The following is an 18,387-nucleotide window of genomic DNA, read 5'->3' as shown; positions in this document are numbered from 1 at the left end:
CTGAAACTTGAGGAGAACCACCTCCGGTTCCGGAAGCACCTCAAAACCTTCCTCTTTGCCTCCGCTTTCTCTCCCCTTTTCCCCTGCTAATACTACTGAAACTGCACTGAATCTGCAACTGGGCCATTCACCGTTCTCGGCCCAGCCACTCTCCCCTGCACTGCCTCCACGGAAACCCCTGCACTACGGGACTGTGTCTGTATCCATACAGCCCCCCTTCCCAGCACTTGTCTGCACTTACCTCGCACTTGCCACCAGCTGGCCCTTGTTATTTATTCTGTATGCTGTATGCTTATAACCCTGTACTGCACTTTCCCCTCTCCCTTTCCCCCATGCACTTTTCCCTTCCCCTCTACCCTTGCACTTGCGCGATCTGAATGACACCTGGCCTAGTAAGATCGTTGTCTGTCTCCCCTTGTTCCCCCCCCCTGCCTCGTCGCGCCTTGAAACACTTGTGTATAGGCGCGTTACAAATGCCATATCATATCATATCATATCAAAGAAGAGTGTTTGAAAAGCTATTTTTCACTGTGGGGGACTTTTACTAATGAAACGTGTGCATGGCTTTGTTTATTTTCATTTTGTATCACAAGGGATGGCATGCAAAAACCCAATGCATTGCACATTTATTTTTCTGTACCTTTTATGAATACTAAAACTTTATAACGCACAAGAAAAATGAAATAAGCCATCCTCAGTCTGATTATTAGGTGTCCAAGTTATTTGTGATAAAATACAGACAAAAGTGAAGCAGGTGGTAATTGCATCTTATCACAGGTGGTATTTTCATTTTACCTCATGTGGTAAAAATGCAAAAACAAACTAGTAAAGGGGAATTGGGTCAATTTCAGGGGCTTATTATAAGAATAGCATTATCCAGGTGTCCTGGTAAGTATGTTCTGGGTTACCGCCAAAGTGGTATTAGATAGAATTCCACACAGTTATGAAATTGTGATTCAGGTTGCACCAGGTCCGGTTTTGGCTTTCCACGTATGATCCCGACATACACATAATTTCAGGTTCCCTTAAATATTTGCGGCTCACCAAAATATCACCAAATACCCCGAAAGGCTCCCAGAAATACAGCAACATACCCCTAACAAGTTGCAATAAAATGCACAAAAAATTAATAATCACTGTTTAACTTCATAACCACTGTTTTAGAAATGTAGGCAAGTTACTTTAGAACACTGGCAGACTACATTTCAGGGTAAAATGCAATTATGTGTGAAGATTCCCACACCTGCGCAACCTCCAATGAAAGGTAATTTGTATTTTGCTTTTATATTAAAGCCCTGTCCTAAATTATCACTTCTTGTCTGCTTTTCTCTTCATAGTTCCCACCACCCCAATGTACCTGAGAAGAAACACAGAAATTGGTCAAACATGAATCTGGGACCCCTGGATGGACCCCAAAGAGGAAGCACCTCTTCTTCGTCACAGTACCTTGTGTCATTTGCAAGGCAAAGTGGTGGAGTATCTCAGCTTTACTTGATGATGCCCCTCGAGGATGGACCCCTCTGGACAAAGGAGTCACTTGATAGTTGCTGTCGAACAGGAGAAGGGAACTAAGGGAGGATAGCTCAGGAGCAATGTGCTCTGCTTGGCAGCAAGACGACACGGAACAACAAAGGTTCGATCCACGGGTTCGCGCTTAGAATCCTGTGGGTATTAAGCATTTTATAAATAACCAATCATATCATATCAAGCAATGTTGGAAAGACAGCAGTGAAGGTTTGTCCTGTTACAGTGGTCTTGTTAGTCAGGTTGCTACGCTGGCTGTGGATCTCCCATGAAAATGAAACTTACTATGGACCTCGACAAGGCTTTGTAGGTGAGGATAAGTCCTTTGTTTTTTGTCGATAACCTTCGGTGGTGACGGGTGCAGTGACAGAAGTAGATGCCATCAGTTTGTGGTTTGCCACCTTTCAGTTCTTCGGTGCTGCATGAATGACAGGATGTCTTCTGGTGGCTTGCATTCGAGTGCTATACTTTCCTGTGGGCCACCACCAAGTTTGGACCCTTGGGACTTTTTCTTCAGCTTGGAATGGCGGAAAACCCACCAGGGGTACTTCTCTGAAGGCAGCGACACAGGATTTCCTCAGCCGGGGAAAAGGAGGCCGATGTCTAGGTTGCAGTGCCAATTGAAGATGTCCTCAGTTGGTTGGAACTTGGCAAGCTCTGGGCATTGAGAAGCACTATGCCAGCAAACCCCCTCTTCTGGCCGATACAAAGCAGTCGGGTATTCTTCTGGTCATGGACAGCCTCCGGATACTGTATGACACTGGTTCACTTCTTGCACTCAACACGTCCAGTCACGTTTCTTCAGGACCCACAAAGATACCTCTGCCGGACGGCAGGCACTCCGCACTGGCTTCCAGGAATCTTCATTCAGGTGAAGAACAGCAGTTGCCTGATGTCCCCTCACAGCTACGGGGAGAGGTTACCTGTCCAGGTCCTCTCTTGATCAGTCCTTGAATCAGCAGAGCAGTTTACAGATCTTGTGAAGAGTTGCAACAGCAGAACATCTTCCTCCAGCTTGATTCAGGATACACCTCCAGGAAAACTCCAAGCTGACACAGAGGTAAGTGAGGGGTCTTCTGATACACAAATCCATGCTAGTGCATTCATCATGCAGCACCCAACCAGGCTCACATGAGTTCACTCAAAACCAGACCCTCATAACAGTGGATGTCTACTGTGGCAAATTGAGAAGGCAGTCAACCCATCACACACCCCCCTTACTGTGCACCCTGTGTCGCAATGGACCATGAAACAGGCCGGTGTGTAATAATGAAATATTTATTTATTTTTAATTATGCATAAAAATCAAACACATTCAATATAGGGCAGCAATTACCAGTGTGCTGATAATTACACAATAAAATAATAGGATACACTTAGTTTAGCCTTATAACATAAGATACACAAAGCACAATTGCATGAAAGCGAGATTACTTTTGGGTAGTGCTTTTAAATGGCACCACAGTTAAGCATTCCCCCTGCAACACTCCCTTAAACCCCTGTTAACCAAGTTTTGTGTGGATGGGGAGGAGTAGGGAGGAGTCAGGTATACTAGGCAACATTCCACATGAAAATCCGTCCTACCACTCTTGAATGGGAGGCCAAAATCAGATTGAGCTCTCTTGAAAAATTAGCAAAATGGAACTCAGAAAATAAGGAATGGTGATTTTACTTGTGCGGTTCAATGAATAAGGCAAGAATGTATGTGGCTGTACTAACGAGGCAAGAAAACTGACAAGCTACAAGCCAATGTACTAAACAACAGGCATACAGTGTAGAAAATCAGCTTTGGAAGGAAAAACACGGTGCCGCAAGAATCACATGTGGCAAAATTGCAATTGCTTCGTTTCACAGGTTTAAAATAGCAAAACGGCTTGGAAAATTAGCTAAACAGACATAATCGGAAATCGGTTTTAATGCCAAGGTACTAAGGCACATAACAGGTATGATATGAAAGTGAAAGGGTGACTCTCGATAGGGACAGTATAGGATTGTTTGTAGGGAGAGAAAATCGGATTTTTCTAAGGAAAGCAGTCACCTGGTCAAAATCGGTTTGAAGAGGAAAATGACAAGTTCTACTGAGACTACTTTTAGTGGCTAGATTATTAAAGAAAAACACTGCCCACGAAAAGGTTAATTCACAATTTTAATCTATTTACACCGTGTGCCTCTCTATATGGGAATTAATGAATTTATTCCAAATAGTACTAAGGACTTGGACAAAAAACTGAAATGATTTGGAAAGAATGGTGCCAACCCAAGGAGATTAACAAAGATTTTCCTAAGGACAGGATACACAGAGGATTCTACCAATTGTTATATTTACTAGTATACTAATAGGATTTCTTGTAGGATTTCTTATAGGGTTGGACAAATGCAAGGTGACAGAGCAAAGGATACAGATTGTTGGTTACGGGAAGGGTGATACTCACAAAAAGCACTTGAATGGAATAGTTTGGACAGCCAGCTGGGTCTTTGGACAGCGGAAGAGGGGTCTGGTCACTTGGGCAACAGCGGGGCTCTCCACTAGGGACTCAGCAAGGCAAATGGGGTCAGGTCTCAGTGGACAACTGGGTGCATCAGCTGGGCAAAGCAGGTAGCTGGTCAAAGCAGGTCTGGTCACTGGATAATCCCAAAAGTATACAGCAGCCTTCCTCTACTTTCTCCCTGAATTATTGGGATTTGTGTAGGGTTTTAATTCTGGAAAGTGGTTCTTCCTGGATAAGAGGTTCTGCCTGGATCTGCTAACTCTGGCCTGGCCCTGTAAACTGGAATCTTTGCAGGGTGAATGTGGAATGCCTGGATCTCTGGATTTTGCGGTTTGGAGTTTGAATCCTAGATTTTTTTTAATGTGTCCCGACTTTTGAATGTCTCCACCTTATATAGACCGTATTACATCAGAGGATTTTTACTACATGGGCAGAACTAAGCAAGACATACCTCTAAAATGGGATAGGTCAGCCTGTGAATGTAGCTGCTTCCCTGTACACAGATTGAACTGACTCGGTTTTAGGGTGTGTGTTTTTATGAGGTGCTTTGTTATACCATAGTTACTTTTGCCAAAATCAGTTATGACACAAAATGCTCATTTTTATAAACCCTTATAAAAATTAAATAGGCAAATACCATATTTCACAAGGAACATATCTGTCCAAAAGCCAAGTTTGCATGATATTTCTTTGTTCTCCTGGCATTCTTTCACAATTTCTATGGAAAACATTTTATCAAACATCATACAAATAGATATACATGAGCCTAACAGTGTCAGGCATATTTGCATTTAACTTTCATAACCGTACCATGTATGCATTTTCCAGAAATTATACTTTAATGCCGTTTGTGTCCCCCACATGCTAGGATATAACACAAATAGGGCCTCATTATGAGGTAAAGCCGGTAAAGGTGCCGGAGCCGTTAACCCCTTACCGCCCCATTACGAGGTCCGCTCGCGGGACCCGCTCAGGATGCCTGGTTTTACCAGATGTCCTTAGCGGGCCCCACGAGCGGCCCAGCATGCTAACAATGGGCCCGTCATTGTTAGCATGTTCCCCATTCCCATTGAGCCCTAAAGGGCTCAATGGGAATGGGGATGGGTCCGGGTTCCCTGAATAGGGAAATGCCGGGCCCTCCAAGGTTGGAATAGCCCAGTATTTCCCCATTCAGGGAACCCAGACTCGGGTTTGCGGGTAGCCATGCCCTTAAACTCATAATGAGGCCCACAGTCTAATTTTAATGGCACAACAATTACATTCAATCTGTCAAAATTTTACATTACTGCTTCTTGAGATTACTGAAAATAAATACTTTAATATAAAAAGTATTTTAAATCAAAGGGGTGGCATCTGTCACTGGAGGGCGGTCCTTAAGTTTCCACCAGTGATCCTACCCTCACTGTGTTAGTTCTGGGCAACATGGTAACCATAGCACCTTTTCATTCTGGCAGAATCAGCTGAAGAGAGGTGTCACAAGGAATTCACACTTGCCTGTGACAAGGCCAGTTCCCCTGCTCCATTGTCCCTTGCTGGAGAAATGCCAGGATGTCTGAATTGGTTGCACATTCCCACACCTTGATCCATTCATGTGATAAAGGAACTTCCTTCCTTCCTTGCCCATGGGGCTGGCACACTTAGAAGGGCCTGCTTTGCAAAAACAGGTTTGCCAGCAATTTCTGGGCCTAGCCAGGATGTTAAAATTCGTTTTTTGGGGAAAAATACACTACACATAGTACAATTTACCTACATTTTGGCAGCTTTTCGCCCCAACATATATAGTTTTGTTCCAGGGCAAGTTACAGTATTATTTCCATTGAGCATGTACAATATCCACTCATTGCTTTGCAGAGCAGTGCAACACGGGTTCATTTTACTTTCCCTGGTCATTTCCAAATGCGGCTTTCCTTGCATCTGTATTCAGAACATTTCCATAGCTCTGGTCAATTTCTAATACACAGGAATCTGCTCAAAACAAGGGTTCTTTGACTGAAATAAGCAAAGGGAGAGAGAAAGCTTCTTGTGAGGAATTTTGCCTGTGTTACTTTGTTGCAAGAGTAAACGCTTGCAGTACGGCCTGAAACAAATTTCTCTGCTCTTTCACAGATTTTGCTTGACACAATATGTCATTCAGTGAGGAATGCCCCCGTTTGCTGGTGTACAACCTGAGCATGGATGAACCTGGCTGTGTTTTACTAAAACCCAAGGTGGGTGATGTACAAAAACGCAGATAGCACCAGTGCACAGTCGTTTTACATAGCACATTTTCATTGGCAGTTTGAAATCTTGAGATGGCAGCATAGCAACTCTGCGACAGGCTGCCTTTCAATTCTTCTTTTTGGTGCACATGAAGAAAATATCTGCAGCCATTCTTGGGGTGTTCTATGTTCAATCTTGCCCCATATGTGCTCCACAGAGCCAGCACAGCCATTATTTTTGGTAACTGCTAAAAATGCAGTTTTGATGCAAGGGAATAAGTGCTCAGCAGAGCCAGCACAGCCATTCTTCTTGCAACTGCTGAAAATGCAGTTTGGTGGTGTAGGGGAGTTCTGCTCGGCTGGTAAATGTACCCCACAACACACTGTCCCTCCAAAGCATTCCAGTATCATACGCATAACTTTAAAAAACATTTCCTTTTCAAAATAAGGTTATTTCATTTTACTGTCTGTCCAATGTTACCATGTAATGATGATGTACCGGTAACTGTACCATAAATTCTTCATTTTCATAGTGTATTGACAATTGAAAGGAAAAATGGCTCGAAATGAACAAAAGAAGAGAACTAGCTGGAAGCATTGCTGCAGAAAAGAAGTATATTTCACTATATTGCATTAGATACCTTTACTTCACATGTCTATAGAGAATACTTAATAAAGAAGGCAATGGGAGGACTCACTTTTTCACATCTGAACTGGGCATATTTGGGAACACATGCAGAGAACTCGTCCATCAAAGAGTACCTCCAATCTTGCTTGGCGTTCTCTAATATCACATGCAGGAACTAAGAGAGGATAGAGGGACACACTTTCACATTTGCTTAAACCAACTAATTTCAGCTCTGCCTCTCCTTTGGTTAGTGCCACAGGAAAATTTGACAACTATTGCTCTGTACCACCTGCCAGTGACATGGTTGTTTTCCATTGAATCAGGTTAGTCATTTGTTTTCTCATTACATTTTTGTATAGAAAGGGAAGGATGAATTCAAGCGCTCCTTTGTCCCCTTCCCTGATCACCTCTTCGAAGATTGCAAGCCATATTGCATGGCTTCAGACTTTTGTGTGTTCTCATATTGTTGTGTGCCTCTTTGGTGAAAGATGATCCTGCCTCGCCAGTGCATTGGTAGCTTTGGGGTCAAGAATGAGCTGAGTGCTATTGCCACCTCTCTAGTGAAAGGTCTTGCTACCCTACATGATGTATGTGTTTCCCTTACTGTGCTCCTCAGCAGCCTTGCCATCTGTCCGTCTGCCCCTGTTCTACCATGTGACTGGATTGAGTTCTGGGTTGTGGAAGAAGATCCTCTGTCACTGGCAGATTCACTGTGGTGATGCCAGATGCAGGCATTGTATAATTATTATCATCTGGGGAAGGGCTGACTTGCGTGGCAGCTCGGCAAAGGGTGTCTTAGCAATAGGTATGCCTCTTTGCTTTATTCGCTGAGTGCACCCTCCCCTCCACTGTTTCTGGCATGGTGGCTATACATGGGTTATTCTTGTTATATTGTTCTCTCTCTCTCTCTCTCTCTCTCTCTCTCTCTCTCTCTCTCTCTCTCTCTCTCTCTCTCTCTTATTCTTCTTCTTCTGATTCCCTAACCTCCAAGCGCACCTGCCCCCTCTATTGTCCTTTCCCTGGCATTCATCTTCCCCATCCCTTCCACCTCATGGCACTCTCCTCATCTACTCTGTGGCACTCTTACTGGCCCGTTAGCCCCTCAGTGCCTTTGATCACCTACCCCAGCCAACACTGCTCGTCTTATTTTTTTGGCACCCTGCGTGACTTTTTTTTTACAGCTTTTTTGTTTATTTCCTTCCTGTACTTTATGACTTGTTCAGTTACTATCTGCCTCCCTGCCATAAAGCACACCATCATGTCGTATGATTAAGAACGATCCCTAAGGAAAGGCACTAATAAATAACTAGAAAGATGGCAGAAAACCCAGTACCAGGCTGATAAACAAGCTTCTTTGAGATACTGCAGAATTTACGCTGCCTCCTTCAACAGGAAATACAGACTTTACTATATCACTAATACATCCGTAGAACATTTCTACATTGGAACAGAACTATATAACTTGCCTGAATGTGCCACTGACACTACCCCCACTCTAATAACCGCTCAATTTCTTCTCCCAACAAATTCTTGCAAGGATGAATGCTGCCTCTGAACAAGTATAACCATGCTTGGATATTGCCATGAAAGACGACTGGGGGTCATACGAGTTTGCTGGTATTCTGGTGGTATATGCACCAGAATACTAGCAAATGGATTTACCAATACCACCACTCGGTCCAGTGGTATTTCCACCAGGTTCTTAGTTGTGGTAGATGGTGTAAGTCCCCATTTTATGGAGTCCCATTGGACTCCACTGGGGATTTTGCCAGTATTACAGTGTGTAAGAATGAGTGTTTTGAAGTGCGGATGCTATTGTATAAATGTGGGTAGTTAATTGATTTAATGCTCAAGTGCCTGAATTGATTTTTCCTTGTGTAACCGCAGTGCCTGTAGTCTCCGACAGTGCGTTCCATAGCATAGCAGCACACTCAGCATAGCTATAAACTGCTTTGTTGTTAGCTTTTCTCTTTCACCATCTAGCTCTCTACATAGCATTATGTGATCAGTGTTGAGCCCTTGTACCTAATCCTCTTGATTTATCTGTTCCTGGCAAGCCTGCTCACTTGACCCCACTGAACTATGCTTCCCTGCAGCCTCGGAGTTCTTGACCCCGTCGGCGGCGCGTGAACGCCAGCAGGTTCTGCGAGGCCAGTTATCGTCGGTACATAAGGAGACTGCTGCTCCCCTACTCTAGAGTGAGTGTTTTGAAGTGCAGATGTTATGGTATAGTTGTGGGTAGTTAATTGATTTTACTGCTCCAGTGCCTGAATTGATTTTTCCTTGTGTAACCACATTGCCTCTAGTGCCCTACAGTGCATTCCATGGCATAGCAGTGCACCCAGCATGGCTAAAAACAGCTTCCTCATTAGCTTTGCTCTTTCGCCAACTAGCCCTCTACATAGTGTCATGTGATCAGTGCAGAGCCATTGTACTTAATTTAATTCTCTTGTTTTATTTGTTCCTGGAGAGCCTGCTCGCTTGACCCCACTGAACTACACTTCCCAACAGCCTAGGGGTTCTTACCCTGTCGACGGTGTGTCAGCGCTGGTGCATTCTGTGAGGCCGGTTATCGCCAGTTTGCTCAAGGGCTGCGCAGCACTAAACGGCACCAACAACACAGGTAGTGTCTCCTATCTTGATCCGTCCCTTTACCGGAATGTGTCCCATAGCTCCTCCTGCCCATACTTAAAATCCCATCTGCCCTAATGAAGCAGACAACATGGCCTCTAATTGGCGTCGCTCTTCATCCAGCAACACTGATGTAATTAATTCTACCCTCTTCCTCCTTAACACAAGATCATTGCTTAAGCATGGAGCAGAGGTTGCGGATTACCTCTGAGAATGTAGCCCCAATTTGATAACCTTAACAAAAACATGGCTTAATCCCTCTATCCCCACTGATGCAACCTTATCCCTCGCTCCTAACTATGTACTCTTTCAGTCTGACCGACTGAACAACAAAGGTGGTGGGGTGTCTCTGATGTGTAAAAAACACCTTGACTGCCACACCATCTCTCATACCAGCCCAGGTGACTGTGAATCTTTATGGGTCAAGATTAAGACTTCTGCTAACACCTCCTTAAGTAACTTGACCTTCTTTTGACCCCCTAGAGATATGCCATGCTTTGAGGAGCAACTCGTGTAGTTGCCTACTCACACCACCAAGGGTAAAACCCTGTCATCCTGGGTGACGTCAACCACTGGGCTGATGATCCTTCAGATAAACAGGCATCCTCGCTCATGGACTCCCTTGACACTATGGGGTTTACACAATGGGTGAAGGAGTCCACACACAGGGGGGATCACGTGCTGGACTGGTTGGCATCCCCTCATTCTAACATGTCCTGCCTTGTGATCATGCCCTGTTTGTGGACGGATCATTCCTTGGTTCATGCCGTTGTGCATCTTTCTTCAGTATCAAGAGTTAAAAAAACTCTCAAGAAACCTAAAAAATGTCACCCCTGTAAAATTCACAGCGCATCTCTCATCTGGTCTCTCATTCACAGAGCTTCTTTGACTCCACTCAATTGGTGGAACATCTTACTACCACCATAAAACATTTCATTACAGCTCTAGCACTGCTAAAAAAAAAAGAACTAAACCTGAGGCCCATAAAAATATGTGGTTTACTGACGACATTATCATAGTCAGGTAGACAAAGAGGACATGTGAAAGAGCCTGCCGTAAGAATCCAAACCCCCTAAAATTAGCCCAATATAAACAGGCAGTGAAGGAATTCAAAACTGCCATTACTACCGCCAAATCCTCCTACTTTAGCAATAGGATCAAGAATGCTTGATCTAGCACAAGTGAACTTTTTAAAATCTTGACTGATTTTCAGGATCCCCCTTCTTCTAACCATGACCTGATCAAGGATTCCACATGGTGTCAGGAAATCCATGATGAGTTCCAAGCTAAAATCTCAGTTCATATACAGACAATTAGCAATATGCAGGTACTATGCAATATACAGGTACTATAACAGGGGCGTCCCACCCTTGCAAGTGCTGCTGAGGACACTATTCCCGTACCCAACAATGTCCCTCCATTTAAATGTGCTCACTGCACAGAGGACCAAGTCCTTAAAGTTATCCACGCTCTAGAACCTGCATCATGCCTCAGCGATTGCAGCCCAGCAGACGCTTTCAAGGACTCACTTCCCTTGCATGACAAAGCTCATCAATCTCTCCTTTGACAAAGGCTTAGTCCCATTCTCCCTCAAGGATGCATGGATTACACCTTTGCTAATGAAGACCAATTCTCATGCTTGAATTACTTGTAATTATCGACCAATCACAAACATCCCTTTTATTCTGAAGATCATGGAAAAATTGGCATACATGCAGATACAGAGACACATTGAACATCATTACATCTTGGGGTTACGTCAATCTGGCTTAAGAGCTCAGCAATGAATGGAAACTGCTATGCTGTATCTTAAATCTACCTTGGCAGGCACGGTGGATAGGGGTCTGTAAAGACTGGAGGGGGGTGTCTGTACTTCTGCTCTCTATATGGTAGAGGGGAGGCACAGAGGACCCCAGCCAAGATTCTCTATAAGGTAGCAATTGACGAGCAATCAAGGCCTAGCTTCTCAGGAGGTGATGCAGGCTGGTTCTTAAGTACAGTGTAGTCCCCGAACCCCCAGAAAGGAATGTCCACACACTGTATTACTGAAAACACAGTCTTTATATAATTAATATTCAAAGGTATGTACACTATCATAATAACTCACTTTGTACTCAGAAATCAACAATGGCAAATATATACAGTTCTAAAGTGGTACCACCAATATTATCAGATCTCATTAAAGTGCATCAAATATACTGTTAAAATGTCACACAGATCAATAAAAAGGAAACCAGCAATAGAGAGTGGAGGGAAAGCAAGATGGTGGAAACAATAGGCAGAATACTTAGTCAGTTACCTAAACACAGAGATCCCCCCACCTGGGCAACCTGTAAAATAAAGATATAGCACAAGCCCAGTCCATATATTGCTCAATAGTCTTATTTCCTCCTATAATGTTTTTACCCCCCCAATGTACCTGGTGGAGCAGAGTTCTTCGAAGAAGCGTCTATGGATCCTTCTTGAGAGCCCCCCTTTCAAGCAGGAGTCATGGATCGTCGAGAGGCGTCAAAGAAGGTGAGATTGGCGTCGACAGCATCGATGAGAAGTTCGAGGATGCCGAAACCACGGCGTCGATCCAGGCGGTGCTTGTCGGCGACGTCCTGCGAGGATGAGGTGTGCGGGGCACCTCGGCGTTTGATAGTTCTGGATGGCAAAGAGTTTCAGAAGAACTGTGGCCCTGCAAGGGCATTGAGTCGTCAAAGTCTTTGTGGCCTTCAGGTGGCGGGACACCCACTGGCGGATTCTGCTCGGCGCGTTGGCGGCCTTGACTCTTTCCGGCAGGATAAAGTGGTCGTCGGTGCGGACAAGGGAGTCCTTCGATTCAAATGTTCTTAGGCAAAGGAGCGGGCGGCTCTGGTCGTCGGTGGCACGGCGTCAAGCGGTTCCCGCGTTTGGGCAACACAACTTCGACGGGCCTCCAGCGGTTACACAAACCTGCAAACCCTAGTCGACGGCAATGGACTTCGACAGCGGTGAAGTCCTGGTGCTTCACTTTGTTCTCCTCAGCGGTCCCGTCTCAGGTTGACAGCCTTTCGAGGGTCTGACTTCCAGGGAGCTTCGGCAAAGGTTAGCGGTGCTCGATGGTCCCTCGGAGCACGGGAAGAGGGCGCCTTACCAGGTCCTCTCTCGGATCAGTCTTCGACTAATTTGGCAGCTTTCAGATCAGGTCGAAGCAAATGCAACAGTAAATCTTCTTCTTCCAGCTGGGCATCGAGGATCAGCAGTTGCAGTTACTCTTCAAGTGTAGACACAGCTTCTGAACAATTTCCAGTGGTGAGAGGTCCCCAGATATACTATTCTGTCTCTCATCCACACTGCTGGGTCACACTCAGCAGCCAATCATACAGAAGGGCATTCATGCAGTCAGTCAGCCAATCAGGCACACAGTGCATTCAGGCCATCCTCCTCCCTCTCAGACACTCACAACAAGGAATGTGGATTGGGACAAGTACCCAGCCATTCAACACTACACACTGCGTTCAGGCCAGTTTCGGGCAGGGGTGTCTCAGTCTTTGTCTCTCATACCAGAAACCAGACAGCTACAACAAGAAGTGCATATTGGTCACACACTCCATTTACCCAGGTCCCACCCACAGGGTGTACCCACAACATACAGTCACTGGGAAGGCTCCAGCCAGTCTGGACTGGACTTCACAACAACGCCATATATGGAACTTCCACCCAACAGCCAGTCATGGGGAAGGGACAGAGTCAGGGCTTTCCAGGACTTTGGGAAAACAAGGTAACAGGCAATAGAAAGCAAGAAGCCAGAGGGGCCATCTTGTTTTCTATCATGAATCAACTGATTCCAATGGCACGGCCTGGGTATCCCAAAATGGAGGATACTCAGAGCACCTGTCAAATTCAGCATGGAGCTGCCACCAGCCCATACCCTGCTCTGTGAGCCACCCACAGGTGCCCAAAAACATACACTAGGGGCACAGGATTGTACCCCCACCCATGGGTGCCATAAGGGTATCCCATGGGTCTGTACACCAGACCAAAAACAGGAAGAGCTGCACTGCCAGGAGTCCCACATGGACTCCTGGGCAGAAAATAATACAGAACACAAATGAAAAAGGACTACAGGACAAGGACAGGGAGGCCCTGTCCCTCCAATGCATTTCCAGCATCACAGTCGCCCCCCCTCCACACTGAGGTTAGGGTGCCTAACCTCCCACGGGATAGACACCCTTATCCAGACGATCAACATACCTTCTGGAAAGGCCATCTGAATTATCGTGACTCTTCCCTGGTCTATGCTCTATTGTGAAGTCTAACCCTTGCAGTCTAATGGACCACCTGAGCAGTTTCTGGTTTTCACCCTTCATCTGCATAAGCCACTTCTGGGGCTTATGATCTGTTTGGACCTTGAAGGTAGACCCCATAAGGTAGGGCCTAAAACGCCTAAGGCCCCAAACTATACTGAAACATTTCTTCTCAACAGTAGCCCACATAGGTTCTCTACCCTTGAGTTGCCTACTGATGAAGATGATAGGATGTCCCTTCCCTTTGTCATCTAACTGGGACAAGACAGCTCCAATTCCGGTGTCGCAGGCATCCGTCTAGACGATAAAGGGTCGGCTGTAGTTAGGCGCACACAACACAGGTGCCCTACACAGACTTTCTTTCAAGCCATCAAAGGCCCTCTGACAGTCTTCCATCCAATTAACCTTCCTTGGGTGTTTGGGTGAAGTCAGAGCTGTCAGGGGTGCAGCTATGGTTCCATAGTCTGCCATGAAATTGCGATAATACCCAGTGAGGCCCAAAAAGGCTCTCACCTGGGTTTGAGAAGTGGGAGTCTCCCAGTCCTGAACATCCTGTACCTTACTGGGGAGAGGTTGGATTTGACCCCCTCCCACCTCAAGACCAAGATATGTGACTTTCCCCTGAGCTATCTGGCACTTGGTGGCCTTGATAGTGAGGTTAGCCATTTTTAATGCCTGCAACACCTTATCCAGATGTGTCAAATGCTCTTCCCAGGTGGAACTGTAGACGGCAATGTCGTCTAAATAAGCCACACAAAAGGCTTCCAGTTCACTGAGCGCATGGTTGACCAATCTCTGGAAGGTGGCAGGGGCATTCTTCAACCCAAAAGGCATGACCCTAAACTGGTAGAGTCCCTCTGGTGTTGAGAACCCCGTATTTTCCTTGGAATGGTCCGTCAGAGATATTTGCCAACAGCCTAAGGTGAGGTCAAAGGTGCTCATAAATTGGCAGCTCCTATGGTGTCCACGAGCTCATCAGACCTGGGCAATGGGTGCGCGTCAGTTTTGGTGACGGCATTGACTCCACTGTAGTCCACACAGAACCTCCAATCCTTGGTACCTGCCTTGTAACTTGCCTTGGGGACAAGGACCACTGGGCCGGACCAGGGACTCGTTGAGGGTTCAATAACACCCAGATCCAACAGCTTGGCGACCTCAACCTGGATGTGGTTCTTAACAGTATCTGACATACGGTAGCTCCTGCTTTTGACATGCACGCATTCACCATTGTCAATCTCGTGCTTACACCACGGTGTAAGTCCTGGCGTCAGTGAAAACAGAGAGGCATACTGCTGGAGCAAAGCCCAGCGGGCCCTCTGCTGCTCTGTTTTCAAATCTGGAGAGAGATGTACTCCCTCCACTGAGCCATCCTGAGGGTTGCAATACAGCAAATCAGGAAGGGGCTCACTCTCATCCTCTTCTTGCTCTGAAGTTAGCAAGAGACATGAGACTTCTTCTCGCTGGTGGAAAGGCTTGAGCCTTTTAACATGGAATACCTGAGGGGCTACTCATGGGATTCCCATGTCAACCAGATAATTGACCTTGCCCATCTTGGAGATTATCCTGAAGGGTCCAGTCCATTTATCTGCCAATGCCCGAGGCTTGGTGGGCTCCATCACAAGGACCTCCTGTCCCGGAGTCCAATCCACTTGCGATGCTTTAAGGTCATGCCAGTACTTATTCAATTCCTGGCTGCCTTGAGATTCCCTGTTGCCATACCCATCATCTGTGTCATCCTCCGTCTGAGGCCTAACACATAGTCCCCCACTTGCTTGACGGGACCTGGAGGGGTGGCTTCCAAACCTTCTCTGATAATTGTAAGGGGTCCCCTCACGGGATGTCCAAAGAGTAACTCAAAGGGGCTGAAACCAACACCCTCTTGAGGTACCTCTCTGTAAGCAAATAGCAGGCATGGCAGGAGGAGATCCCATTTCCTCCTTAGGGGCTCTTCCAAAGCACCTATCATGCCCTTGAGAGATTTATTAAATCTCTCAACCAGACCATTGGTCTGTGGATGGTAAGAGGTGGAGAACTTATAGGTTACCCCGCACTCTTTCCACATGGTTTTCATGTAACTAGACATGAAGTTGGATCCTCTGTCAGAGACAACCTCCTTAGGGAATCCAACACGGGTGAAAATTCCCAGGGAGCCCTGGCAACCAACTAGGCAGTTACAGTCCGAAGGGGTATAGCCTCAGGGGGCTGTCCAGTCATTTGGTCGACAGACAAATGGGCGACAGACAAATGGTCGCTACAATTTGGTTGAAAGACAAATGGTCGAATTTTTTATTTATTTATATATATATTTTTCAGGTTTTCGTTTAGGAAAAAAAAGGGTTTTTCCCCAAAAAAAAGGGAAAATACAAAAAAAAAAAATGACCATTTGTCTTTCGACCAAATTGCGTCGACCATTTGTCCTGTCGACCATTTATTTTCGACCAAATGACCTGTAAACCCTCAGGGTATCTGGTGGCATGATCTACCAAGACCAGGATGAACTGATGCCCACCTGAAGTGGGAGGGTCCAGGGGACCGACAATGTCGATGCCCACCCTCTCAAATGGTGTGCCAACCACTGGCAATGGCTGCAGTGGGGCAATGACATTGCCTCCAGTCTTGCCAGACAACTGACAAGTTGGGCAGGTCCTGCAGTGGGATTCCACTTCTACTTCCATCCGAGGCCAGTAGAAATGGGCAGAAAGCCTCTGCTTAGTCTTCTTGGTACCAAGATGACCAGCTAAGGGCACCTCATGCGCCAACTGCAGCAGGAAGGGCCTGTAAACCTGGGATACCACCAACCTCTTGAGGGCACTACGTTCAGGCTTAGTGGGCTCACTAACAAGGAGCTCACCCTCCCAATAAATCCAGAAGGTCCTAGGCACTTCTCCTTGTGACTGGGACAGGGACTGTTTCCTCAGACCCTCGAGAGAGTGGCACTCTCTCTGTCCCTTACAGAGGTCTGCCCGGGAGGGTCCCCCTTCAGCTAACAAGCACTGAAGATCGGGATGATCCTCCGGGTTGAGAACCTCTCCCACAGGAGAGTCTTCTGGCTCTTCTCCCACAGGAGTTGAGATGGGGTTTACCATTGGATACAGCCCGTCCGGATCATGGATCCCAATGGGTGCTGTAGGAACAGCAGGAAGAGAAGGAGTCCCCTGCACAGAGGTGGCCTTCTTGTTCTTCCTTCGTCTTGCCTTAGGCCGCACCTTTGGCTCGGGTATCTGACTCACAGCCAGACCCTGTGTCACCAGTGACCTAGTGACTGCAGCAGCAGTCATGGGAAGACCATCCGAGATCAACCTCAACTATACTAGATCATTACCTAACAGAATGTTAGCAGGGACATTGTCCTGAACCAGGACAGGAAGCTTTGCTGTCTTGTCTCCAATTATGAGTGTGACTAAGGCTACAGGCGATAATTTTGGAGGCCCACCAGCTAACCTGGTGGTTTTCAGAGGAGCGCCTACATAGTCCTCTGGCTTGAGCAGGGTCCTGTCCACCACTGTCATGCTTGCCCCAGTGTCTCTCAAGCCAGTAGAAGGCTGGCCGTTCAGGAGGACACTTCTCAAAAACCTACGGGTGTTCTGTGGGATAGTCGCCAGTACTTCCGCGTACGCGGTCCCAGGCCCCAAGGGACACTAAGAAAATCTCTACAGGAGCACCAAAGGTGATCCCTGTAGAGGAGGGGAGGACAGTGGCCTCCACCTAAGACATGGGGTAAGGGTAGGTCAGGCTAACAGCCTGTACTCCAAGTGCCTTACCTTTACACTTGGAGTCACCCCTCTTGTGATCCAGAGCCCCAACAAGTGCCGGGAGTGCGGGGTAGGGTACTGGAACCACTGGGAGCCTGCTTCGTAGCAGGTGGACCACTACTCTTATTCCCACCCACAGATGACGTATCCCCACTAGATTTTTGGGTTTTAGGAGAGGAGGGTTTAGGTTTACCTGTCTGTGACTGCTTTCAGGACTCCTCAGCTTTCTGAGAGGCCCCCTTTTCTTTGTCCTTGTCCTTCCCACTGGAGTCCTTAGGGGACACCCGGTGGGAGACTAACTTGTCAGCCAACCTAGCCAGCTTAAAGGGATCCAAAATGTTCTGGTCAGCAACATACTGACGCAGCACTGGTGAACAGGCTTCAGAAAAATGCTCAAAAAACAACAGGTGGGACAATTCAACAAACGTTTTCACTTTGTAACCATCAATCCACCCCATCATGTTCATGTGCGCAGCACTCACTCAGTCAACCCAAGACACATTCTCTCTTTTCTTAAATTCCCTGAACCTTTTAAGGTATTGGGTAGGTGTCTTGCCAAACTTGGCAATCAAAGCAGATTTCATACACTCATACTGACCCCTGTCTTCCACACTCAGTTTCAGAATACAGTCATACCCAGTCTGAGGCACTCTGCTTAACAAACACTTAGCCCAATCTCTTTTGTCAACATCATGAATTGCACAAGCCATTTCAAATGCTTCAATCAATTGGAGGATATCAGAACCCTCCGCAAACACACCAACTAAATCTTTCATAAACTTGGTGGCTTGGGACCTGCCACTCTCAACTGGTTTAGCTGAAGTCTCCACTCACGCTTTCTCTAGCTGGATTCTTTGGTGCTCAGTGTACCTATATTTGAGTATCACTTGCTGT

At 46.4% G+C, this 18,387-nt stretch overlaps 1 protein-coding gene across 1 annotated transcript in view; it reads right to left on the bottom strand.

The window, feature by feature from the left end:
- The window catches only part of LOC138504705 (uncharacterized), a 581,301-nt gene that overhangs the window by 412,273 nt on the left and 150,641 nt on the right, over positions 1-18,387 (bottom strand). Inside the window, exon 7 of the mRNA XM_069625257.1 lies at positions 6,910-7,014. Coding sequence (XP_069481358.1) covers positions 6,910-7,014 — 105 coding nt within the window. The remainder of the gene's footprint in view (positions 1-6,909; positions 7,015-18,387) is intronic.

The sequence above is a fragment of the Ambystoma mexicanum genome, chromosome 11, assembly GCF_040938575.1.
Source record: "Ambystoma mexicanum isolate Mex_15411 chromosome 11, UKY_AmexF1_1, whole genome shotgun sequence".
NCBI lineage: Eukaryota > Metazoa > Chordata > Amphibia > Caudata > Ambystomatidae > Ambystoma > Ambystoma mexicanum.
Note: the sequence above shows the minus strand (reverse complement) of the source record. Positions and strands in the feature narration are given on the sequence as shown.